We start from the raw sequence: 25,083 nt of genomic DNA on the forward strand, positions 1-25,083 counted from the left end.
CTCTGACATTAAAATCTATTACCTAAAATAATAGTCAGGAGTATATCTCTGCAATCTGAGCTAAAATAAATAGAGAAAAGGGCAAAAAGTATTCTGTTATTGGCTTTTTACATGCTCGCAAAGGACCATGACTCTTGCACAGAATCAGCTCACTGAGGCCTCTGGACACTGCTGTAAATGAGATATGAAACAGTAAAATATTTATGGCCTTGGGGCATTACTGTAAGGATATAGTATCAGGACACAGCCCTTCATTTCCATAGCCACGTCCTGAAGTCACTTGCACCAGAGAGAATGTTTTTGGCAAGTTTGAGCAAGTGACAGTTTTCCTAGGACCAGAAGACTCACAGGTGTAAGACTTTTTTGGTCATCTGTATCATAAAAGGAACGCTGCTTTGCCCTGTGTACCATCACCAAGTGTTTACAGTTCTGCTGACTAGGCATCTGTAATATTTGCACCGTGTTTAATATCTCCTAAGACTCTGAGCTCTATGTAATATTTATTTTTAAAATATAAATGATATCAAGGAATTGATGATCCTAATTCAGGGACACTTTCTCTCTATGTAAAGATTTAATTATTATTATTTTAGTTATGCATTATTTTCTCATTAAGAATTTAAGATTTCTTGTGGTTCTTTTACTGCCCTTGGTGAAAGGCCACACTGCCGCTAATAGTCACAAACTTTGTTTTTATGTGTGGTGGACCTTGTCCAACAATCTTGATCATGCCCCAGGTATTTAACATTTGTACTACTGTATTGCGTTCTACTACCAAAAGGTCTTTTCATTGGCCTTCCTTTTTACTCCTTGCTATTAACAATATAGAAAAACGTTTAACATTATGTTTAGACCTTGTAAGTGGCATGGTTGTTATCTTTTACAGACATTTGCACAGTGTTTCTATACTTGCTGGAACTTTCAAGTGTTCGTATTTGGCACTTTCACAGGATGATGATGGGGTTTTTTTCCCCACTGTTATTTAGAAGTGGTAATAATCGTGAGATCTTGGTAATCTGTGTGTAGGTTAACTATCTCTTGTTATTTCCAGCCGTTCCCAGGCTGCAGCAAAACCTGCAGCTGCACTAGAAAGCATTTGCATTTGATCTGTTGTCAATTAAAGTATATTTTTATGAAGCGACACTTTGCCTACTAATGCTTAGTCTCTTCTGCTCTCTAAAGAAATGTTTCCCAGTTTCTGAAGTGTAAATATTCTTTTAAATTGTACCTTGATCTTCCTACATTTTGCAATAATTGTTTTCATTTTATACGAGCTGGTGTTCTTCTCCATTATGTCTTGTGTTCTTAATAGGTGAGCACTAACAATATTCTAGAGGACTAATTTACAGTGTTAAATACTTTATCTTGTATAATGTTGTTTCATGTGGAAAGTGCCTCATAATCATTAAATATATGAATTATGAATGGTTTGACCTGTATTCCAACACAATGTGAAATCCTAAGTCCCCAATTCAGAAACTTTCTGAAAACTCAGGGTTAGATCCATAAATGTACTGATGCAATACGGATTTATTATAAAAATTAATGCAAAATACTTATGATTGGTCAGCTTGGTGGCGCTGATCAACAGGCCTGGTTAAGTGCTATTTGGTTGTTTTTTAGTCTTTCTTCAGTATGAGCTGACAGTAACTTCTTTGACATCAGTAAGTTTAACCTCCTGTATTCTGTGAGTGATAGTAGGGTATGTGTATCGATTATGCTTAATGCAGTTCCTGAGAATAATCCCATTCTACTAGTCATATGGAAAGCGTTAACTGGGATTGTCTTCCTTGTTTAGCATTTATGTACTTACCATTCAAAGCAAAAAAATCCCACGGCTATGCTTCTGAAGTCAGAGGCTGAAAAAATGCTAGAGCTGATGCCTCTGCCTCCAGAATACCCAGTTCTCTGGGTTCTCACCTTTTAAAGGATGTTTACTCATCTAACTCACAGAAGGAATACTTTCTTTAGAAAATGTCAAGTGCAATAACTAGTAGGGGTGGTATTAGCAAGCGACTCATGTTGAATTCTTCTGCATTACAGGAGTACAAACGCAAGCTAGCCAGAGTGTCCCAAGTACGGAAAGAACTCAGGTCACGCATCCAGAACCTGCCTGATCTCTCTCGACTTCCCAACGTCACAGGCAGCCACGTACACCTACCGTTTGCGGGAGACATCTACAGTGATGACTGATTACAAGAACATCCTTCCATAACCTCTACTTTTCTGTGAAATGAGGGGTAGGTCAGACTGATTGGTACTCTTGTAGTATTATTTTTGTATATTGTTGGAGAGTGTCAGTAAAAATACTCTAATAATTTATAAAAAATGGTTTAAAAAGTTGATTTGTTTACTATTTTATTGGCGAGTGAACATAAGGGTACATTTATAAAAGTGGCATCTGTGTCTATTACATTGAAGAATGGATAATTATCTTATCTTTTGTAAAGATTTTAGTTGGGTGCCCTGTAAAAAAACATGCTAAGATTTTTCTTATGTACCCTATATTTAATGTAAGTCAACATATAATCAGTGCATACTTCTAACTCAAGGCATTTCAGTTGCTAGTGAGGGAGTGAAATGTGGAAATCAGAAGCTTATATTTGCAAGAAGGTTGATGCAATTTAATGCAAAGTTAAAAGTGATCTTACTGTCCATTACATTTAAATTACCCACTCCCAAAACAAGTCAAGTGGGTTTTTTTGAAGTAAATGTTAGCAACCAATTTTGTATTGGAAAAGATAAATCATGTTACACTGAGCAGATATTGAAATGACTCAAAATATTGCAATATTTTATTATCATTTGAAATTCAGCATAAGAAGCTATACAATCGACCAGTTTAATTGTGTTTCAGAATTGTAACTTACTTTTTACAGCTGCTTAGTTTCTAAATTGAGACACCATTCATATGTACTCTAATCCCTTTCTGGAATATCTGTCTCCATCTAAAAAGGTTAATCCCAGAAATGCGAAGCCGTTTTACAGCTTTAATTAAATTCAAAGGTCATTCTCTAAACTGTCCCAGTTGTTAAATGTCCATTATTAAAATTTGACAATGCTATGTCCCATCCATCCATGCAACGACACGATGACACAGCCGTGCTGTACAGCCTCTTCCACTGAGAAACCCCGGAGGCCAGCATGGGATTCCGGCCCCCCGCCTGCTCCAGCAAACATTTCTAGATCTTGATTGTCTCTTCTCGCAGAACAGGAGGAGACGAGTCAGGCCTGTGTATAAGTTAAACTGCAGAAAATTATTGCCAAATGTCTGTTTCTGAAAAGAAGTCCTTTGCATGGCACAAACGTTGTATTTGTCTGCAGGTAGCTGAATTTGTGAAAATTCTTTTTTACCATACTACGCACCAGCTTTTAGGTTCACTTAAAAACCTAAAGATACAGACAGGCCTCCAGGAGATTGCCAGAAAGTTTAGGCTTTTGAGTGAATAGGAATTAGGCAAGTAATTGTCGAGGAGTGATTTAAAAAATGCCTGTCTGTACCTTTGGCATTTAGATGACTTTAACAACCTGTGCTTGTGTCTGAGTTCAATATATCGTCGGAGTATTTAATGCTAGCATTTTGTTCATGGGTTTGCACTTGTCAGGTGTTGTTTTGCGTCAGTTAAGTTCACAGTTTGCGAGTTTAACACTCCTTCTCACATGAAAGCAAATTTTCAAAAAAAAAAATCTATTCTTCCTTTTCAAAAACCACAACAATTCGAAATAGTCCTGGAGTGAAATTGTTGAAGATAGTGATCTGTCACTTGTTACTGACTTCTACAAGGCTAATCTCTGGAATAGCTGTTGGATGTGAATGGAGAATAATCTTTCTCTTTGAAATAGATACACTTGGACATAAGCATCACAGTCCAATTATCTTTTCTCATGGAAGTCGCCATGAATTAGAGCTTAGTTAAGCAGGGGAAAAAACCCAAAAGATAAAAATACAGCTGTTGACATAGCATTCCATAGCGTGCAATGTAGAATACTAATTTCATCAAAAATTCTGACTGACAGATAGAAATGCTGAAAATAGTTCATCAGAGCTCACTAGCTGTCCAAAGATTTGTAAATTTTAAGTGGCAATTTTCCGCTCCACAGGAATAAAGAGCTAACTGTAATGAATACAGAGGAGTGTTTCTTTAGTTTAAGTCTAATATGCAAAATCAAATAGCATTCATTGGCATCTTTTCAGCATAGATTCTTGATAAGAAGATGAGTGTTCAGTTACAATTTTAATGTTTTAAATATTTCTGTTCTAGCACGTTAAACTCTGCTCATAAATTCATATATATACATGTATGTGCATTACAGTTGCATTTAAAGCTCAGTCTTGCTAAAGGATAGCACCATAAATATTAAAAGAGATTAATCTATTAAGAATTATAAAACGAATCACAGAACAAGAAGGATAAATAGAGAGTTCACAGTTGAATCTCATCCATAGTAAACTTAATTTGTGCCCAGAGGTGACTCTAAGTGCAGCAGCATGGCTTGTTTAGAGTGCATTGAAGGATCTAAGTCTTGGATACTCAAAACCATAAGGGAATTAAGCTTAAACCGTCTTTTGCTACCTTAACTAAAAATAATTATAATACTAAAGTTGAAGGCTGAATTTCCTTGATCTCTCAAGGGTATTAAAAAAGACACAACACTTACTTCACTAGGCTTGTTTTTCCTATTCATAACTCTGAGTGATAATGTTGCTTATCTATAGGTAATGTAGAACTGATAAAAGAATGGGGAAAAATCTCAACTTCTCCTTGATGTATATAAGTTTCAATTTTGAGAGAGTGCTATTTTCTGGATATATTTTTCTTTTTTTACTGTGAAATTGTTTACTTCAAGGAATATTTCATAGCTGGGTTTTTGGAAATGATCCCTCAACATTTGTTTGGGGAAGAGGACTTGAGGAAGGTAAAGGTCACTCTTCTAGCAATTCTCTTATTTTGTGGCTGAATGGTATGTGGTTTTTTATTTATATGGGAAAGGCATCAGGTATCAACTAGTTAGGAAATTTATATCGTAACTGTAATAGTATAGCAGGAGATAACATGGTACGATACAAATGCGGCCCTGTAGTATCAAAAAATACCTCCAAATTCTCAGGTTCCAAAGCTTAATGTAGGTACTTCTGACATCTCAGGAAGAAAAGAGTCTGGGTGGGGAAGGGAAGGGTGCCTAGGAGCTGAAAGGGAGAACATGCCTGGGTGGAAATGAAAAGCAAAACAAATGTCAACTTCTGTCAAAACAGAAATAACAGCGAAAAGCTGGGCGGCACGATGTTTTAGCTGTAGATGGGATTATACCACAGAATTGCTTTGGGGCGTTACCACCCTGGGAAAGATGATGTGTGGGTGTACCCTGCCCGTCTCTTCTAACGTGGTCTGACTCTACTCAAACCAGAACGCCCACCCTACAAAAGGCACAATTATAAAATATCTGAACATTTTTCATCTAATAATAAAAGTATAAGAATTAGATGATTTGCTTCACTGTATTGCACTTTTATCGAGCGTTCTCTGAAAAAAGCAAAGACAAACCTGCAGCTCTTTGCCATACGAGAATGCTTACCTTGGAGGTCACTGGGACTGCTTGTATATTCTAGTGTTTGCAGGCTCAAGCTGTGTTTTTGCGGAATGTTTTGAAAGATATCAGGAATATTACCCCACTTCTGTGGTTTTAAAAATAAATGTGTAGTCCTTAGTTACAAAAATTACCATTCTTAGAAATCGTGTTTCATTACTCCTTTTGAAAGTTAAACTACAGCCTGCAGTAACATTAGCCTGTCTGTTTCACTCCGTTAATGTTTGTATTAATATATTAAAACACCTCAGTTAATGCCTAGCAGCACAACCCAAACTACACGCTTATTACGTATTTTATCTGAGTAGTCTGCTGAATGTTTAACTGAGAGCTTTCGTTACGATAAAATGACATTCCTGTTTACCTGAAGTTTAGAAGGACAATGTGTTCGGACTTCCACAGACTAATACTGCTCCCACAAGTCAGTGGTAACTCGCTCTGGTGCTTCAATGCTGACCCAAAATACATACGTAGGATGCAGTAGCCCCCTACACAGATGACCACGGAAGACATGGAAGTCAGACGTAGGCTTGATTGGCCCTCGGCAGAAGAGCTGGATTTCAGCCTTTTGGCACGTAAGCAAATAGATTCATGGGCGTGGGGGGGGGGGGGGGTTCAGTGGAAAAATTAGGGAACTAGAAAACCAGCACGTCTAAAATTTGATGGTTACATTTATAAATATTTAGGGCCAGTTCTGCTCATTACTCGTGCATATAATCACAGTGACTATTCCTGCAAGTAAAGAAAGCCAATTCAAATGTAGTGTCTGAAGTGGAATTTTTTTTTAATGAATGACCAATTTTGTCTCGGCTCCTATTTCAGTGTGTCATTTATCTTGATTAAGTAGTAAATCTCTTCCATCTTGTTATTTAGAGATCTATTTCTGATTTCATCTTTACAATATTTAAAGTATCCTACTAAGCATGATGTTTTTGTGGGAATTTGCAAAGTTCAATAGCACTCGTTACTTGTTTGCAACAGAAATAGACTCATTTGTTAAAAGCTAACAAAAGTTTGAAATGTAAAGATGTTTCATTATTGTGCTTTTCTGACAGAACGTGTAATCTTTGTGTAATTTATGTCCTCAGAATAACACCTGTATGTACGCTCTTTCATATTTAATAGAATAAAACATTGTTGTAAAAACATCTTTGAAATCATTGTTTATTGCTTGCCTACTCAATCTCTATACTTAGCAGTCAACCAAAATCTCATATTGAAGCTGAGGAAATGATCAATACTAATTTTGAAGTTTATTACTCTCTGTATTTGTGTTTTGTGTAAGAGAGTGACCATTTTCAGTGAGGAAGCAGTGCATCAAAAAGTCTGAGGTCGTATCTCTAGAACTGTTAAGTTTCTTAAAAAAGAAATATTGTTCATATACCATCTAGTTTGGCTGAAGTTTGTGTTTCTTCAGAGGGGTGGCTGGCTGTGAGGGAACCAGTTGTGATGTGCCGGCTTGAGGTCCCCAGTGCTCAAAAATGGGAAAATGGCCCAAACCAATGTTCCAAAAGAAAACATGATTTAGTTGAACTGGTCATACTAAGCCACATTTTGTAACATTTCAATGTGTGGTATGATGCTGTTACTGGTGATGATATACATACCATTGTGTAAGTAGAATTTGTACGAGCTGGGAAATAACTCTCTCTCTTGTCATTAAATACCTGTAGGCAGGGGTGTTGTGTGCTTAAGAGAACCTTTACAAGTCCGGGTGAAATTCTGGCCTCGCTGAAATCAGTGAGGCCGTTTCCTCCCTGTAAGTTGTTTTTCCAGCTCTTCAAACACAAACCAGTTGTGCTGCATGGCAGAGGTTTGGCAGGGAGCTTCAGCCAACACTTAACCTTCAGTGTTTCATTGCGTACAGGAATGTACTATATTCTGAAAGGAAAAGTGCATCACATGCATGTATGTATGTAGATATATACACACATCTGATCTGTGTGTGTATGTATATACATACCTACCTACATCATATATAGAGATACCTATATACATAGGTATGTGTGTGTGTCTCTACATACGTTTTTCAGTACACTGATACAGTGTATTTCAAGACACTGTGACAGTCCAATAACAGAAGACTGTAAGAGGCTTAGGAGTAACATAAAAGCACTTCAGATAGACCATACCAATGCAATTTCTGCCCAGCATTTTGCAGCACACTTGTAAAACAAGGAATGGCACACACTGAATGATATTTTTTCCCCCTTTTTTTTCTACGGTGAAGTCCGATAGCTTGCAATAGTGATCCCTTACAACACCACATCCAGACGTGTCTGACAACTCTGGTAATTACAAAGAAAAACAAGCTGTTTGGAGCATGACGAGACCGTCTAGGTTAACAAATAGCCCACTGCAACAGCACTACAGGTGGAGTGCAGAATACCTGAAGCTCAGTGCCTGCCATCCACCATCCACTTTTTGGAGATGCGTACTTCAGACTAGCTTTCCTGTGATCCTGGGGATAGACTGCCCATTAGCGTTTGCAGCACACTGGCTGTGCTCCGGATCACGTCTTTCATCCGTTATCTGTAGTTTTATCCAAAAAGAATGTGCCTCGTACTCTGAGACCACTGGGTATTGCGTAAAAAGCACAGTAAACAGGGACAATTGGAAGATCTGCTTCAAAAGCACATGCCTCATCTAACACATTAATGTTGGTGCACCTTAAAACACAGCAGATGGCCGTGCTGGTTTTGCGTAAGCCTTATAGGAAGCACAGCAGTAGAGTACCTAATGTGTGTATTTTCAACAGAAAAACTTATTGCAAAACTTGTTTTTCAAATACTTTTGTATAATACACATTTTCCATCAACAAGATTGAAGTATTTTTCCAGGGGCTGGGACCCTAAATACAGCAGGTGAATTAATGCCAAGTTCTACAACGGAAAAGGCCCAACTCCAAGTTCCATATTTTCATCAAAGAATGACAGTTAATTTGATCCTTCACCTACGTAAGAAACAAACAGCAGCGAACCTTCCAAAGTTCTTGTACAAGTGTACAGGAGATATAAAAAGGATACATGCCAATCTTTGAGACCGTAAGTAGAATTTGCAACAAGCTATTCTCCCCTGCCCTGGATTGCTTTCAAGTCTGCCAGCTTACTCACTGGTCCTGTTTCTTAAGCGGTGTTCATTCACTCTGAATACACCTAGAGAAGTTACTCGTTAGAATACATAAAAAAGGAAAATACAGGCCTTTAAACCCAAGAATTTAAATGTTTTTAACTGACTCTCCAAGGGGAAATCTGAAGCACAATTTGCAAACTATACACAGGGCAGGCTACGCACTCAGTCCTGAACTGTGACTTTCTGTTGTCCTTTCTCATCTCTGTGCTGAACTGAAAATGCGAAATCTGACAGCGGAGACTGCTTTAACCTTGGCAATCGTCCATTCACATCAAAACACTTTGGTGCAACGAGTTGACTGCTGTCCAGGGCAAGCCTAGTTTTCCAGACTGAAGTCCAGGAAGGAAGCAACTCTGAAACCTGAAAAAACCGAAAAGACATTTAAGAAAGATTGATTCTCTCTTTAGTCATTTCTGAATGAGACAGAAGTGACCCATTTTGGTAGCACCAGAGCAATCGGAAAGGCAGCATCTGGTATTCTTTACGGCTGTGCCACTCTCATAGTGGTAACAACTCAGGGTGCTGACAAATCTCACAGCGGGGAGCTCGCTGTCAGTATTGAGAGCATCCCGCATTAGCGTGCAGTGTTACAAGGTTCGGCGTTATCCTGGGACCAGTATCGTCTGCAGTCCAAATCACAGACAACATTCTTAAGACAAGGAAGAAACTTAATCTGGGGATAAAATGCTTTATCTCTCTTTGTATACGAGTGCAGTCTCAAAGAGTAAGTTCTTCTGAAACCTTCGTAAAGGCTGCGTTAAAGGCTGTACTTAAATTACCACAAGTACCAAAAGACAGCGACACTACAGGACACTACATTAAATCCTTGAAAAAATCATGCCTGCAGAAGGTGCTGGTGAAACTCTCTTTGGTTTACTCAAACGTGCAAAGCAGGGATGAAATCTTTTAAATTCTATCGTGATGCATTATCTTAAAAATAGTGGTAGAGTGAGGTGGAAGAAAGCCAAATTGCTTTCAGGTTTGCCAACCTATCCCTTGGTCCTGCTGGACCCACTGATGGATCCAGTATTGTCAGCTTCCTCAAAGGACAGATCCTGGCTTTTAATTCTTAGGCCATTAGAGACTGCAAAACATGTTCAAGATTCCCAATCAAATCAGACTGGCCATTTTCTCATCTCCCTCTTGCGGACACTCAGTCCCCTTAGAAACAGAGCTTGCTTCTAAAAAATACAATCTACGCTTACACAGGGTACACGCTGTTAGCTTGAGTTTTAAAGAAATCACTTTGTTGATTTACTAAAACAGGGACAATACTTATTGCTGTAATCTTTATTACTTTGAAACAAAGAGTAACTAAAGTAAAGTCAAGAAGGTTTTCAAATCTGCCTTCTGGCTTTTCTCTTTTTCTTCTAGGTTAAGCATCCGTTTTAGCTTAGAAAAGTGAAATTTGGAGTTTCGGGGAGTCTTGGAAGCAGAGCTGGTTGTCGCCTGTCCGGATACACGTCTTCTGAAAAACAAAAGACTCAAATGTCTTAAAGGTGAGGAACCAGAATTAACATGAAGTAACTATGAAAGTGCATATTTATAATTTAAGTGAAAAATTTTGCAGGTAGATAGTGTATTTTCATGTGAAAGTGAACAGTCAGAAGTATAACTTTGTTGTGCAAATTTTAAGCCAGACATTTCACATTAATGACAAAACCATATTTGGTCATTTTTTGTGCATAGTTGCTTTTCATTAGAATCTTTGATTTTAAAGGTTGGCAAGTTAAAATTAATGTTCTCAGTCAGACCACTAAGAAAAATACTTAGTTATCAATTTAAATTTTATTAAATGACCAATCTGAAATTAGTACATGACACCCTTTCCCAACAAGACATAATACACTACTCGGCAAAGTGCCTCTTTAAATAGGAAAGAAACAGGTACCTGGGAAGTGATGAGGGACTGTTCCCTTTAGATCCCAAATTACTGCAGCTTACAGGTGTCACTTTGTTTGCAGACTGAATTTTTACATCTGGTGTCCTCAGGCTAGATTTAATACTCGGAGTGCCAGAATTGTGCGTCTTGGTAGTTAGAAAATCCCTGCTTTTACCATAATGTCTTCTTGTTTTGTTGCACGAGTTGCAAGTAACCAGCTATGGAGAGAAGAAAGGAAGTATCAACCATTCTTTCAGTCCTTCCACCTCTATATAAAGCCATTGTAAGAATTAGCTGAACTCTTCTCCAAATATCATGAAGCAAATTAAATATTTGCTTAAATGAAACAAGATATTAAAAAGCAACTTATACTTTGCAGTCAGTATTTTCATTCAGGCTTCTTAAGCCAAACACATCCTGTGGGCTTATCTAGAAATGACTCCAATCCCCTAGCAACTGATTTCAGTAACTCTGAATGTAACGTTGTACAGTGAAATACAGAAAACAACCCTGCCAAAACAGAAAGATGAAACAGCACCTGGAACTGGATATATGGTATCTTGAGTATACGCTAGGGGCACTCATATTTTGCTGAAAAACATGACATACAGTGTCATGTAAATTCATTAGCATATTCTGTCCCCAATGAAGTTATATTACACACTTTCCAGGGAGTCTTGAGATAGATAAAATATTTATATTACCAAACTCTCAAAAACAGCCATCCATAAATAATAACAGCAAGTTTTAGTGAACAAAGAAGAGACTTTCCATTAGTGCAGAAATACCGACTACAACATGCAGGAGGTTCTAAACAAAGGGCACTTTCTCTTCTACCTCTGTACTTCTAGGCTGCAGGGAACTTCCAGTTGCAGAAATGCATCAGAACAGATAATGTCAGACAGTCACAGAGACTGTCAGATATTCCTAAGATCCCTGATTGCCATGGCAACCACTCTTATTAAGAGACATGAGATTAATACAGCCAGACAACTTTTTGTGGCACACAGTTAAACTGCCTGAAAAAACACAGTTACATGATGTTTCTGGTTAAAAAAACACGTCACAAAAACGCCTAAGCAGTTTGGAAAACATCTGTACCAAATCATTCTTCATTTCAAAGTGTTTAAATTTACCTAAATTCAGATTGCTTAGAAAGAATTACATTTAGAAATGCTGAAATGAAACATTTTCAGTTAAGTGTTTTGACTGTCTCTAGACGTTATTTTGTCAGCCTAACAAACTGAAAAAGAGAAAGATCATTAATTTATACAGCTGAGGTATTGATGTATTTTTAGTTCTTCTAAATGAAATTCAGATGGAGAAAAAAAACCCACCAGCATCACATGACGAATTAGCATTCCATGGAATATAAATGGAGGTGAACACCTTATAATGCAGGAATTAGTGGATTAATCATAGCACTGCACAGCTACTTTCCATTCCCTGAATTGCATATGCAGTTAACTCCAAAAATTTCAAAAGCCCTGAAATAGTTCCTATGTTATATGCCTTCTCATGGCAGAAGTATTCTCAAATCAAGTTCTACTTGCTAAGAAAGGTATCAGAGGCACAACCTGTCACATTGTTACTTGGTTTAATTTCAACCACACTCAAATTTTCATTTTCGCAAGTCTCAGGTATTAGATTATAGGGATCTACATTGCTAATTTTGAAAGCTGTCATTTGCTGACAGTATTTTAAAGACTTAAGACCAGAAAAACTTAAATCATAATCCACAGGACAAATGCAAACAGAACTGAGCAGAACACAGGTGCAGCAAACTGTAATTACATCCCAAGATTAGAATATTACCCAGAGTTTAAACTGGACCTATTTAAAATTGAATTTTAAACTACTCATATGGATGCACAGTGCGTCCTACAAACCTCTCCAGCTACAGAATAACTCTCAAGAACCCATCATAATTCTGAAGGACAACTGTTCATTAGTTGTCTGAACAGACAGTTCTTACTGTACATTAAATGTTTGTGATCCCTGAAAAATAAAGCAAGGATTCCAGCTTTTCAGGTGCCCTTTCCGTCGCCCAACTATGATCTACAATTTGGAGAGAGTAATAGCAAAGGTGCCTTTCTGGAGTGCCTTATTTTCCCATAAGAGCTGAGAACCTCAGTGATATCTCCTCAGTTTCATTTTGTGTTACTGACTAATAATTTTTCGTTTCAAAAATTTTACTCCCCAAACCAGCAGACTCTCATCTGAGAAAATGCCAAGTGCGCCAGCAACTGCTGGGCACAATAGGGTGCTGTCTCATGTATTAAAACATCCATTCACATAACCTGTTTTAATAGTAGTGCCTGCCTTGGCAACACTAGATTAAACGTATACTATTATTCTTCAAACAATAGTAATTAGTATAAAAAATAGTAATTAAATCTTACATTCATTAATAATTTTAGGAAAAAGAACTGAAACCCTAAGAGCAATGTTAACTTGTTTAAATTACCTATGATATGGTTTAGTTTTGAAAGACTACCTATAAACAGTAATATTCAGACCAATATAAAAAATCTGTACAGAAGTTAACAATAATCTCATGCAGCCATAAAAGTCTACTGAAATAAGTGAAGTAAAGCTTGTTAAACTGAGCAAATGTATCTTTACACAACTGATAAAACTGGAAAAAATCTGACAATCTATCAGTCACTCAAGCCCTTCTTCAGAGCTGAAACAAAAGCAGCAAATGTCAAGCTACGCATACTGGCAAAACCATCCTGACCAGCCAATGGCACGTGTTTCTTCTTAGGTATGTTTTGGGATATTCTTAGCAATGGACTTCTATGGACTTGAATGGATTTTAGGATCTAGGCAGCTGTATTAAGGCTCTGCATCTAGTAGAGTTGCCTGGCCATAGCTCTGCCACATACATAGGAAAAAAGGAACAGGCAAAAATCTGCCACTCCTGCCATTTTCTGCAAAGCTATGCAAACGATACAGTAGCTGACAGTGCAAATGCCAGAGCTTCCTGGCAGGAAGAAATTACATATTTTTCGGCAAGATCTTAGACATCTGCAGACTCTACCCAAACTGATGCTAAAGAGATCACAGGGAGGGCAGAATTGTTTGTGTAGCTTCTCTGACAAGTGGGGTTGTTTGTTTGGGTTTTTTTTTGCAGGGGAGAGGCGGGAGCTTACTGTTCTTGTCATTGTGCTCATGATCTCTCTTTTGTGGAGGGTAGATTTTAAAATTTTTTATTGTGAATAGAAATTATCCCAAAAGAAAGGAAGGGCTATATGCTCATGAAAAAAGAAATGTGTAGGTGTGAGCTCCTCTTCTAAGAGAAAGATTTCCATACCTTCTTTTTTATGCCACTGAAAGGTTTCAAGGAAATACCAGGTATTTGGCAGTTCCAAGTAAATATCCTTACCAGAACGCTTCTTGACTCCCTGTACTTTTTCAAAAGCTTTGTCTGTTTCATATTAAGTTTGTGGTTCTTCGCCTCTCGTTTAAGAACTTTCTCGATCTGTGGAGTCATTTTCATCTTTGGTTTGAGACGTACCCGGTAGCTATCAGGAACCAGGAACTGGAAGCAGTAAGGACATATTCTTTCTAATCCACGTTCATTATCTACAGATTAACAAAGGTACAAGAGTAAAACTTAAATGAAATAATTATGTTTTACAGGCAAACATTAAAATGACGTTTCTATTTTAACATTATCTAGGTAGCTTTGTTTTTATTTTATGTTTCAGATACAACTAGAACACAAGAGGAAGCTGAGCACCAGTATGTACACCAACATGTGCTCAGCTGGGCACAATTCATGCTAAGCTTATGCACAGCATAAGTTTACACAATATCTAACTGTACATTTTCCTGAGAAAATGCAATTCCTTACTAAAAATCTTTAAAGAGGGAGGGTCACAATGCAGGAATGTTCTTTTGCCAGATCAGTGACACCAAAGCCTTCTAAAGCTCTTTGCCCACTTTAAGTGCAAGAAGATGACAGCATCTCAGCCTGGGATGAAGAAATGCTTTGAGACAAATTTCACACCTAATAATAAGCTGTGTGCTCCCGCACCTGCCTTATTACTTCCTGCTGCCAGGGCTGGACTCCAGCATCTCTCTCTAAACCCCTGGGGAAAGACCTGGGCCCTGCTGCCTAGCAAGCACGCCATTTCCTCCAGAAGCCCCTGAGCCCACCCTGCCACAGGGGAAAACGGGAGGCAAAGAGAAAGCCTGCGTTCTGGGGGCCCCGCTTCCGCCCTTCTGCTGCCCAGGCCGCCCCTACGTGCTGCTCTCCCACCGCGGGGGCCCCTCTGCTCCCCCGCAGCGGCCCCGGCACCACCGGCCGGCCCCGAGTCCCCCTCCACTCGCCTCGGGAGTTGCGGAGCGTCCACCTGCGGGGGAGAAAGGCACAGCGTCACGTCACGTCACGTCACGTCACGTCACCCCCGGCCACGCCGCGCCACCGCAGGCGCGAGGACAGGGGGCGGAGCCACCCACGTGCGTCACCAGCTCGCGCCCTCCCTCCCTCGCCGCTTCCCTTCCCGCCTCCGGCTCCCTGCCCCCCGGTTCCCCCCGACGGCCGCCGCGTCCCGCCGCGGGCTGCTTACAGCAGGAACCGGGCCTGTCCCGGGCAGGTAGCCGCCAGCTCCTCCGCCGCCACCTCCAGGAACCGCCGCTGCCACCCCATGGCGCCGAACACCCGCCCCGCCGGAAGCCGCCGCCAGCCCAGGTCCGGCGGCCGGGGGCGGGGAGGGGAAGGGGGTGTGTGTGGGGGTGTGTGTCGGTGCAGCGTTTCGCCGAGGCTCGGCGGGTACCCGCCGCCGCAGCACGACGGTTCCGGGTTCGCACGGGCCGCGGCCGCCGGGGTGGGCTGCCTCGGCGAAGGCTTCGTGCCCGGCCGAAGGTTTCGTGCCGCCGCCGCCGCTTTGCCCGGGAGGCCGCGGGCCGGGGATCAGTTAGGGCTCGCGCCGCCGGCAGCCGTTGGGGCGGCAGCAACGGCTGCGCGCGTCCGTTGGCGGGGCCGCTGTGAGGGGGGGGCGCGCGGGCGAGGTAGGGTGAGGGGACGGGCGGGCGCCCCCAGCTCTGCCGGCCGGCGCAAGGAGCGGGAGCCGCTGCGCCTTCCGCGGCGTCAAAAGTGTTTGGTTTTGGCTTTTGTTTATTTTTTTTTCCAGTAGGGAAGAAAACTTTTACCGTAGGGGGAAAGGAAAAAAAAAAAAAGGAATAAAATGTTTCTCTGTCAAGAGTTGTCACGTGAAAAATTTCAACCAGCAGCTCCACAAAGCCGCTTGATGTTCAGAAGTGCCGAACATCAGCCATCTCCCACTCTATTTAGATGCTTTTTTTTTTTTTTATGAATTTTGGCAACTACATACTTTGCTTTATCACTCAGCAAATGTGCTCCCATTAAAAAGAAAAGAAAAAAAAAAACAACCCTCAAGCTTTTCAACGTTTGATGTGTGTTTTATTAATTCCCTTGGCCCCATTCATTTGCTAGACATTCTTCTTCTTTGATCTGTTGGTAATGGTGTTCGTTTAGGAGAGGTATTCATCTGAGCAGGCTTCAATATGCTATCAAGGAATTTGAATAAATATAATTATTTCTTATTTTCTAACATGGAGTAGCCGAGGGCTTTAGAAGTAGAAAAGCATGGGAAGAATTGAATTTCTGGCTTCCCTTTAATAGGAAATAGCTTTACAGTGCAGTCAATAAATCTGGGCTTGTTAATGAAATGTTCATAATAGCTACAATTAGGGCCTCTGCTGACTTTATTTTTGAATTAAAAACACATTTTTCAATGGACCTTTCAATATTACATTTTTTTGTTGCCAAGTTGCTGGCTTTGTTGATGATAGTTTTTGTGTGAACTCTGCCTTTCCTGAGTGGAAGAGCAGGGATGTCACATAACATCTATTTAAAACACAACCAGCGTTCATCAGTCAACAGATTTTTGGCAAATGAATATTCCCATTTATTAATAGCTGTGGGGGAACAAAAAGAAAATGTTTTTTGAACAGGAGCAAGCAAAAATAATTTCAACACTTTTTTTGGGGGGCGGGGGGAGGTGGGACGGTTTTTGTCATTTTTAACTATACCAGTGTGTTTGTCCTGCAGGGGACTCGGCTGCAGAGGAGGAATGGCCAGGCGAGATGGCGGGAGGAGGGATGCCCAGCAAAGGGGGATGGTGCCGGGGAGCTGGCTGTTGTCTGGGGCTGGGACCTGTCTCCTCCCTGCCCCTGGGGTGGGGGTGGTGCAGGTGGGCCAGAGCACTCCCACCACCACCTCGGGGCAGCCTGTTCTTTGGTGAGAACAAGTGCCTGAGTGACTTGGTTAACAAGCACCGTACTGTACTAATGAAGCAGTGACTAATACAATACAAAGGATTCGTTTTTATTTTTTCCCTTCCCCCTACCCTGCCCTTAGACTCTTCTTATCCCTTGCGGTTTTTTTTCCCTCAGTCTCTTCCAGTCTGTCTGAAACGCTTATAATTTTTTTTCTTTTGCTCCTGGAACTAGGCCGTGCCATTCCCTTTTTTATGTTAGTTCACTGGTTTCTCTTTGCATTATAGATCATCATTGTCCGAAAGGCAGTGCAAACAGCACCTCCCAGTGCCATTCATATACAGTATATCACATGTCTTGTCCCAGTACCTGTCTCATGAGGCAGAAACTATGTTTGTCATGTTAGATGTGGTACTGAATGTGCTAAACAAATAAAACTCTAGAGACAAAGGGAAAATGATCAAGAAACTGTGGCTTCCAATTCATGGCTCTCTACGAGCCCCTTTCTGCAGAACTTCCATCAAAAGCCTGTATTTCTGTGCATCCAGTGCTGTCAGGACCGGACCCTTAAAACCAGATAACCCTCAGCTCCCTGGTACAGTATTTATGGCATCGGTGGGTTTAATTCACCGGCATTTCAAGGCAGAATGCATTCATCTCTACTTTTTCCTGGCTTTTATTCACCAAAACCCCCACATTAGCAGACCCATGTTACGAACTGCTTCCCGTTTCTGTTGTTTAGTGTTTTGTAGCTACCACGGCTGGCCAACAAGCTGTAAATCTTGCCTGGTGTTTTGTAACAAAAGAAAAAATAGAATGATTTGTGTTGACTTTTGGTCATCGTGTATCATTATTGATTTGAGGGAGGGCAGTGGAGGAAAGCGTACTGTGTATCTGCCGGTTCTCCAGGAAGGCGGTGTTAGCTAGCAGTCAGTAGAGGGCAATAGAGAAATACAGTTTGTGGTACCTAAAGGATTTGAAGCACTGATTATGTGTTTACAGAAAAGAAAAAGAAGAAAAGAAGAGCCAGGAGGATAGGTTGTTCAGTTTACTACTGGAGACCTGACTGTGACAGACCACCAAGAAAACAAAATTTTCAAAGAGAGTACAGAAGACCTTCTGCAGCATCTGCGAGTCTCCTTTTTTCTTCAGAGTTCCGTAGGATAACTTAGCCAGAACTTACTGATGACTGCATGTTCAGTGGACTCGGGGATGGACTGGGAGATGCGGGAAGGCACGCTTTGGAAGGAACAGAAGAGGAGGTGTTTCAAAGCTCCTGCAGGTGACTGAGGTGAACAAACTCACAGCTTCTCTTTCAGGTGAGATAATAGGTGTTCAGTCAGCTGTATACAAGTAACGAGCAAACTGAGTGAGTGATTGAAATTATATGAGGATTTTGCTTTTTCAGGCATGCTGGTGCAAGACTAATTTTATCTTGGGGAAAAAAAAGGACAGTGATGCTACAAGGATAAGCGTTTCTAAGCATATGTTATTTTAGAGACATGCTAAAACTGGTCACTTGTTTTATGTGTAATATTTTATATTAGAACTGTTTGAAACATGCTCATCATTTTACAAGGTTTATGTGCTATAGTTCCTAGACTCTAGTTTACGGAGAAATATATAAAGAAAATGTGACTATTGTTCTTCCTTTTAGAGGGTATTTTTGCTAAGCTTTTGGACAAATGTGACTTGGAGGTTTGGAGAAATTTATTAAGAGATTTTGGATGCATGGTGGGAATGCCCTCAGATTCTTCAAAGGCTTTATTATCAGAATGATACTGAAAAGCGATAACAAAGAATATAGCAATAACAAAGAATATAGCAATAACAAAAGGAGTTAAGCCACAGAAATCAAGGGGCTGACAGAGCGTTGGGAAAGCAGAAAAAAAGCAAGAGACTAAGTTAGGAAATAAGCATATGAAACACTTTTCTATTGCCAAGATCTCAGCTGGTGTCACCATAGCACTTGGAAAATATCCTCAGGATGCTGGGAACCATTAAAGCAGTACAGATTATCAGAGGATAAACTTCCACTTCAGCTGCCACTGGTATCAGAAGTGACCAATAAGAAATGTTTGGGGAATGAACGATGAAGAATTGAAGCATTGACATTCTGGGGATATCATAGAGCAAGTGCAAGGGTATCTAGAGGTCAGTCAGACAGTACCCATCTGAAAAAAGGCAAGCTGATAAATAAAAGGAATAAATCATATTCTAAAAAAAACCATCAGATTTGAAAAGCTGATAAAAGCAAAAAGTTATCTAGTGTTCCTCCTGAACCCGGATTTTTTTTGTAACTGATATGATAGGTAGGGCTACAGCACAGCGATTTATCTGTGCTTTGAGTGCCAAAATATGTAAAAGATTAATATGATGATTGTTTATTTATTGTTTAGAAGACAGCTTCCTTGCAGTATGTACCTGAGGGAAACGAAAGATACCATATATAAAGCATGTCACTATTTTCCATGGGTTGGCAACATCCATCTGACAGGGAAGGGACTCAGTGACAATCAGAATCCCCCTGATCTTGAAAGCTACAAGCTCCAGTCTCCAATTTTTTTCTTTCTTTCATTCTATTTCCAGTGCTCTAGATCTTCTTGTATACTTACAAATCCATTCTCTCAAAAGATAATAGAAATTAAAGATGGTATTGAACAAAAACCTTAGAGAGAAACATAACTGCCATTTAAGGAAATCCGTAGTTGTGTACCAACTCTTCTTTAAAGTGGTCTCTGGTAGAAATTATTAGTCCTTTATCTAAAATGTAAAGCTCTAGGGCAATAAACATTCTCTTATAGGTGATACCTATTTTCAGTGAAATTAGCATGATTGCTTGTTGGTGTTTGCTGAAGAGTTTTCTTACGGGTCATAACTCCACAGACATAATCAAAGGGATTTTTGAAGTGGGTAGTCACACAGATCTGCAGCTGGGGCTGAGAAATGAGAGCTACTGCTTTTTCAAGTCCAGGCTTTGCTTTGCTTCTGTGTGACTTTGTGGTAGGTTAGGCCTTTTTATGGTCAGCTTATGAAGTGGCCAGCCTGGCATCTTGCCCACTCTAAGGGCTAGGCTTTAAATGGCAGACTGCAGATGTACAAGGAGGCCCTCCTTGCATAGAAGTTATGGGAAAGGCCATCGTCTGGTTGCAGTGTCCTTCAGTACGTAGACAAATGGACTCCTGTGCCAGTTCTGGATATGAGTCCTTGTCACCTTCATAAGAAACTATTCCTTTGCGTTCATTCACAAAACAGTTGTCTAAAAGTGTTGAAATCTCAAACTGAAGTTCCACCAGTGAAAAAGATGTTGCTAATTAATGTGTTAATTGTCATGTAAACTTTTTTGCTTAATGAGATGTGAAATAGCCCCTACTGTTAGGAGTATCAAGGTGCACAGGAGTTCGTCCCAAGCACTCAGGGTCATTTATTGCTGTGCTGCAGCACAACCCAGGGCTGCTATTTCAGCCTTTTGCCAAAATAGGAACATTTTACTTTCTGATGAGTCATCTGGGTTTCACTTAGATCTCGTAAGGTTCCCCCACCCTGTTCTTTGCTATATAGTCCAGCCCCTACCCTAGAGGCCTTGCTTTCCCAGCTGAAAGATGGGGTGGAACCCTCTACAGCAGTTGTCAGCTCCATTCCTTAATTAACTTGGAGGGGACTGCTAATGAATGATACAGAGCATTTTCTCTGTCACTGGAGCTGAACAGGCGGCATTCCTAGCCTTTTCTGGCCTGCAGTGTGGCAGAGCAGTGGTGGCAACTGAGATGAAGTTTGCCACACGCTGTGCTAAATGTTACCTGCATCAAGACAGCAAGGGAACTAGGTCAATCAAAGGAAGCAGTTGTAGATATTTTCCATATTGGTCATATTTACTTCTGAACAACACAGAAGAGCTATATGTTTCAGGAAAACACTTCTTCCTTTTTTTTTCCCTTGTGGTGCAAATAGGGGATATGGGAAGTCTTAGTTTTTTGTTTCTTTTTGCTTTAAATTATTTTCTTTTCCTTTTAATTCTGAGTGACCTGTTCTAAGGTGGCACTGGTTTGAGTGTGAGGTTGGCCTAGATGACCTCTAGAGGTTTACAACCTTACCCTGTAATTTTCAGCAGTCATGCTGTTATTTTTGATTTGTCCTGACTGGAAATTACCTGGGACAGGAAAAAAAAACATGACTATTTTAAGATAATTTTCTTTCCCCCCTAAGTTATTATTTTAATTCATTTGAAAATGGAGCAGAGAGACTAAAAAAAAAAGGTACTTCCAATAAATAACTGTGTCATCGAGTAGTTCTTTGCACTTGTTGGTTTCTGGGTTTTGTGTTTCTGAGTTTTGTCATAAACACTTTGGCTATCATGTTTAGGCTGCTTAGCAGAATTGATATTATACAGAAACGTAGTCAGTTGAAGGCTAAAACATTTGAGGGCTGTACTCCCTGCTGCAATTGAAAAGTGGCTTCTCACACCTGTTTATAGTATCCAAAGTTGGTTTCATGTCTGAGAAGCTGGCATCATTGCTGATTCTTCCAGTTTTATGCTTGGTGAGTCTGATGGCAAGAAGGGGTGGAATATTTGCTGCTAAAGTATGTGAAATAATATGAGCTTGAAAGATTCATATCAGTTTTTCAGTAATCAATTTTGTCTAATTTCATTAAAAATTAAACTTTTTGCCCAGATGACATCCTTAATTCATCACCCTTGCTGAGACTGAGATCTTCAAAGCCGTTTACAACAGCTAAACAAACATATCTTCCATTAGCTTTGATTGGAAAGCCTGATAAAGTGCGTAGAAGATCTGAATCTTTAGACATGACAGTGATGGATATAATTTAGACACAAGAGAGGTAACAGAATCAGACTGATGCTTAGAGTGAACTTTAAGCCAGAGTTTCACAGTCGAATATGGGTGGGTGGTGCAGTGCTCCTTATCTCTTCAAAACTGCTGCTGATGCACAGTGGTAGCATGAAGTGTTTTATCTACATTGGGAAGAGAGTGCTTGAGTCTTCATTGCTGGTAACGTGGCATTGCTCCCAAAACCTACTCCTCTTTTAAAGGAAAAACTGGAAGGGAGAGGATGTAACTACTCTGTAAGTCTGAAGCAGCTACAGTAAAGACGAAAAACTCCACGTGACAATCATTTAATTAGACTGCAGTAGTATTATCCTGGCTAGCATGTAAAACTTCTTCACTGAGGTTTGTATTATAGCTGTATAATTCCCCAATACTGAAAGGAACTAGCCTTTCTAAAGTTGGCCTGCATGCAAGGCCCTCTGCTTTCCTGTGCTCCTGTGAGATTTTGTACAGAAAACAAAACAGCAAGGGGTAGATGGTTTGATAGTGTATTTTTTTCTAAAACCCCAGAGATCTCTGCTTAAGCATCCCAAGTCAGAAAAAGCTCGAAGTAGTTGTATGCACATATGTTAAACAAACATTAACATCAGAGTTGTTGTTAACTTGCTACTTACTTGAAGTGTGAGGAGGGGCTGATGCAATCTCCAGACTTTTTCCAGAAGTCACGTAGCCATGGTTTTCTTTATACTCTTTTCATTATTATTAGATAATGCCAACAGTAGTACTCATGTATGGTCTGCATCAGTCTCCTGAAAGATCATTTTGGTCCTTAGTGAGGAAAAGGCTTGTTTTCCCTCTTTAGAAAAGTAGTTTTAAAGTGGCCTGGCTGATGTCATGGCAGGCATAACAAATTTTGTCAATTCATAATTGGACATAGTTGGTGCAAATGAAAATTATTTTTCTCCTTACTGTGTCCTTAAGCAAAGTTTTCCTGATGAAAATACATGTTTTGGACTTTTTCACTAATCTCACCCTTTCTTCTAAGACAGTCTGAAATCTCCCTTAGCGCTTTTTGGAAAAAAAAATCTGGTTATCCTGAGAGCATGGGTGAAAGACAGGACAGTGGAAAGCCTGAAGGAGTAAAGGTCCAGATAGAGATGTACTGGCAGGTCTGTGAAGAGCTTGTCACAGTGCCTGTTGGCTCTCTGCTTCTGTTTCATTTGTTCTGCTGGTTAATCATTTGCTTGAGTGCTCAGGTACCATGGCGATGGACACACTACCAGTGCCACAGACCCATGCTGCATATTCATTAAAACATTAATTTTGAAAGGAAACCCAAAGTAAATACAACTTTTGAAAATCCTCAGCATAGCTAACGTTGCTGTTTACTTTCCTCTCTAACAATACAAATTAGCATGGTAGGATAGAGGCTTCTTCCTCCCATGTTAGGATTTTCATTCTGCTGTTGATATCCACAGCTTTCTCATGAAAACATAAGTGGTTTGAAAGGCTTCAAACTTCTTCCATATGTTGAGTATAGCACATTTGTGCATTAGCCTTTCTGTGTAGCTACTGAGATGTTTGTTCCATTGTCATCAATATTAAAATCAGGGAAAGGGCCTTGGAAAAAGAGCCAAGTGCGTCTGGTCTATTAAGCCCCACCAGTTTGCTAGCGTGACCTTTGTGAAACGAGGGGTATAAAGTGCAACTTTGAAAATCCTGGCCAGCAACTAACTGCTGGAATGCCAGTTGGCAAGCTGTTCTTCCTTCTTCTCCAAATATGAAGCCTTCTGCCTGAAGAGCTCCTATGCAGCATCTCTTCTGCAGTGTCATGTTTTGAGATCTGATCCTCACACAGACCTCTGTTGCTGTTGTTACTTTTTATAGTGCTGTGCTATTTATACCTCTGTTTGAATATTTATGGTGGCCGCCACTGGAAAGTTAGCGCTGAGCAATAGTTTCCCACAGAGGGCATTACTGTGCTAGCATCCGTCCAAGATAACCGCACAGAATATAGAAACAAATGTTACCTCTTTATCATTAGTACCTTAAGAGTTTGCTCCTGGTTTTGGTATCTTGAGTTGCTTCACAACACTGCTGTCTGAACACTGGTGCCTGGAACAGCTTGAACTTGCATACTGGCAGTCTATGAACCCCCAGCACATGATGTGCCCAGGAGGCAAACTAAACCACAGGGGAGTGAATTAGATAGAGTTAGACATAGGGTATGCATCCACTGTAGCTGGATAATTGTTCCTCAAACTCGACTGATAATAAAAGCTTGCTTTAACTTTTGTTGCAGCCCTCAGGAAATGGAAAATACATTCTTTCCCTCTTATATTTCCCTCATATGATAAAAAAGTACCAAATATTATTTTCAGGCCTATCTTCCCATCTGCTCTGACAGCAATTAGCTCACCAATTGGTGTGTGCTGAGGTTCATTAATATGTGGTAAAAATATGCAGAAAAGCTCAAAACTCAGACAGTGATGCAGGGATGCTGTTTATGTCTCCCTGGCATGAGGTAGGAAGGGCCTGTGATGCCCACTGCTTGCCAGAAGTTGGAGACACTTACAGGCAGTGTGAATCTCCCGTACTACTGGTAAATAAAACAAAAAAGTATAGTAAAGACACTGAATATGGCAATCCTGTTAACATTTCTGAGCAAATGGCTAGTGAGATTTGTGGGACTTGTGGGTCAGGACAGTGGTCTCCTCCCTAGCCTGCTTCCTGTAAGATCTGAGCTGACGTTGTTGCAGGGGTCATGGGAGAGAAGCCGAGACTTACCCTTTAAGGATTTAATTTGGAAGGCAATTTAAATTGGAATCCCCTCTTCTCTATCCTTCTGCAGTATGGGACTTTCACCTTGGCACCATCCAGTCCTTGAACTCTCTAAGATCCTTACAAAATCCTTATAAAATGTGCAGGTACATCAACTCTGCTCTGCTCTGGTGTTTTACTGGGGAGAAAGAACAGCCCTTGAGGAAAGTGGAAGATGAGTGCTGCTTGCTTCTTCTGCCTCTCCTGAATCCAGGAGCCAGTGCAGGTAGAGTCACACCCCTCTCCCAGGTGGAAGTCAGACCAGACTGTCCAGGAAGGCACGGAATAGGGTGCAGCTAGTATTGTGGGATATCAAAGTAATACCTTAAGAATCCTGGTGCCTGTCGTATGATTGAAAACTGGGCTGTGGCATCAGACTACTACTGTTGAGATGGCAAACACTGCCCTATGGTGCAGAACCTATTAGTTTTCCTGTAAAATGCTTTTGTTGCTGTGATATTGCCAGTCATGCAGGCAACCCTTCCTGCCAACTGTTCCCTCTTTTTCATTAATCTGCAGTAATTTCTTTGGTGTTCCTTTGCATTAAATCTGAGGGGTATTCATGGCATTCACAGGTATGGTTCAATTAACTCCCTCATACTTCCCTTCCCAGGGTGTTCCATT

General features: G+C 40.4%; 2 protein-coding genes and 1 long non-coding RNA gene across 3 annotated transcripts in view; 2 read left to right on the top strand and 1 right to left on the bottom strand.

Moving 5' to 3' along the window:
• Positions 1-6,748, top strand: part of RPRD1A (regulation of nuclear pre-mRNA domain containing 1A) — a 45,780-nt gene extending 39,032 nt beyond the window's left edge. The window contains exon 7 of the mRNA XM_063326261.1: positions 2,044-6,748. Coding sequence (XP_063182331.1) covers positions 2,044-2,193 — 150 coding nt within the window. The 3' untranslated portion in view covers positions 2,194-6,748. The remainder of the gene's footprint in view (positions 1-2,043) is intronic.
• Positions 6,749-8,362: 1,614 nt separating this feature from the next.
• C2H18orf21 (chromosome 2 C18orf21 homolog) lies at positions 8,363-15,342 on the bottom strand. Its single transcript, XM_063326264.1, has 5 exons — positions 15,178-15,342; positions 14,939-14,961; positions 13,989-14,188; positions 10,610-10,818; positions 8,363-10,186 (listed from the first exon to the last, which is right to left on the bottom strand). Exons 1-5 carry the CDS (start codon positions 15,255-15,257, stop codon positions 10,033-10,035), a joined length of 666 nt encoding a protein of 221 aa, XP_063182334.1. The 5' UTR covers positions 15,258-15,342; the 3' UTR covers positions 8,363-10,032.
• LOC134511766 (uncharacterized) overlaps positions 15,188-25,083 on the top strand; it is a 107,402-nt gene continuing 97,506 nt past the window's right edge. The window contains exons 1-3 of the long non-coding RNA XR_010069970.1: positions 15,188-15,299; positions 16,683-16,871; positions 17,852-18,168. This is a non-coding gene — a long non-coding RNA (uncharacterized LOC134511766). The remainder of the gene's footprint in view (positions 15,300-16,682; positions 16,872-17,851; positions 18,169-25,083) is intronic.

This window comes from Chroicocephalus ridibundus, chromosome 2 (genome assembly GCF_963924245.1).
Source record: "Chroicocephalus ridibundus chromosome 2, bChrRid1.1, whole genome shotgun sequence".
Classification (NCBI taxonomy): domain Eukaryota; kingdom Metazoa; phylum Chordata; class Aves; order Charadriiformes; family Laridae; genus Chroicocephalus; species Chroicocephalus ridibundus.

Coding starts and splice junctions, on each gene's coding strand:
- C2H18orf21 (XM_063326264.1), bottom strand. CDS start 15,257: ATGGGGTGGCAGCGGCGGTTCCTGGAGGTGGCGGCGGAGGAGCTGGCG. Junction 14,189..14,938: donor GACGCTCCGCAACTCCCGAG/GCGAGTGGAGGG, acceptor GTTAATCTGTAG/ATAATGAACGTGGATTAGAA. Junction 10,819..13,988: donor GGGAGTCAAGAAGCGTTCTG/GTAAGGATATTT, acceptor TTCTCTCCATAG/CTGGTTACTTGCAACTCGTG.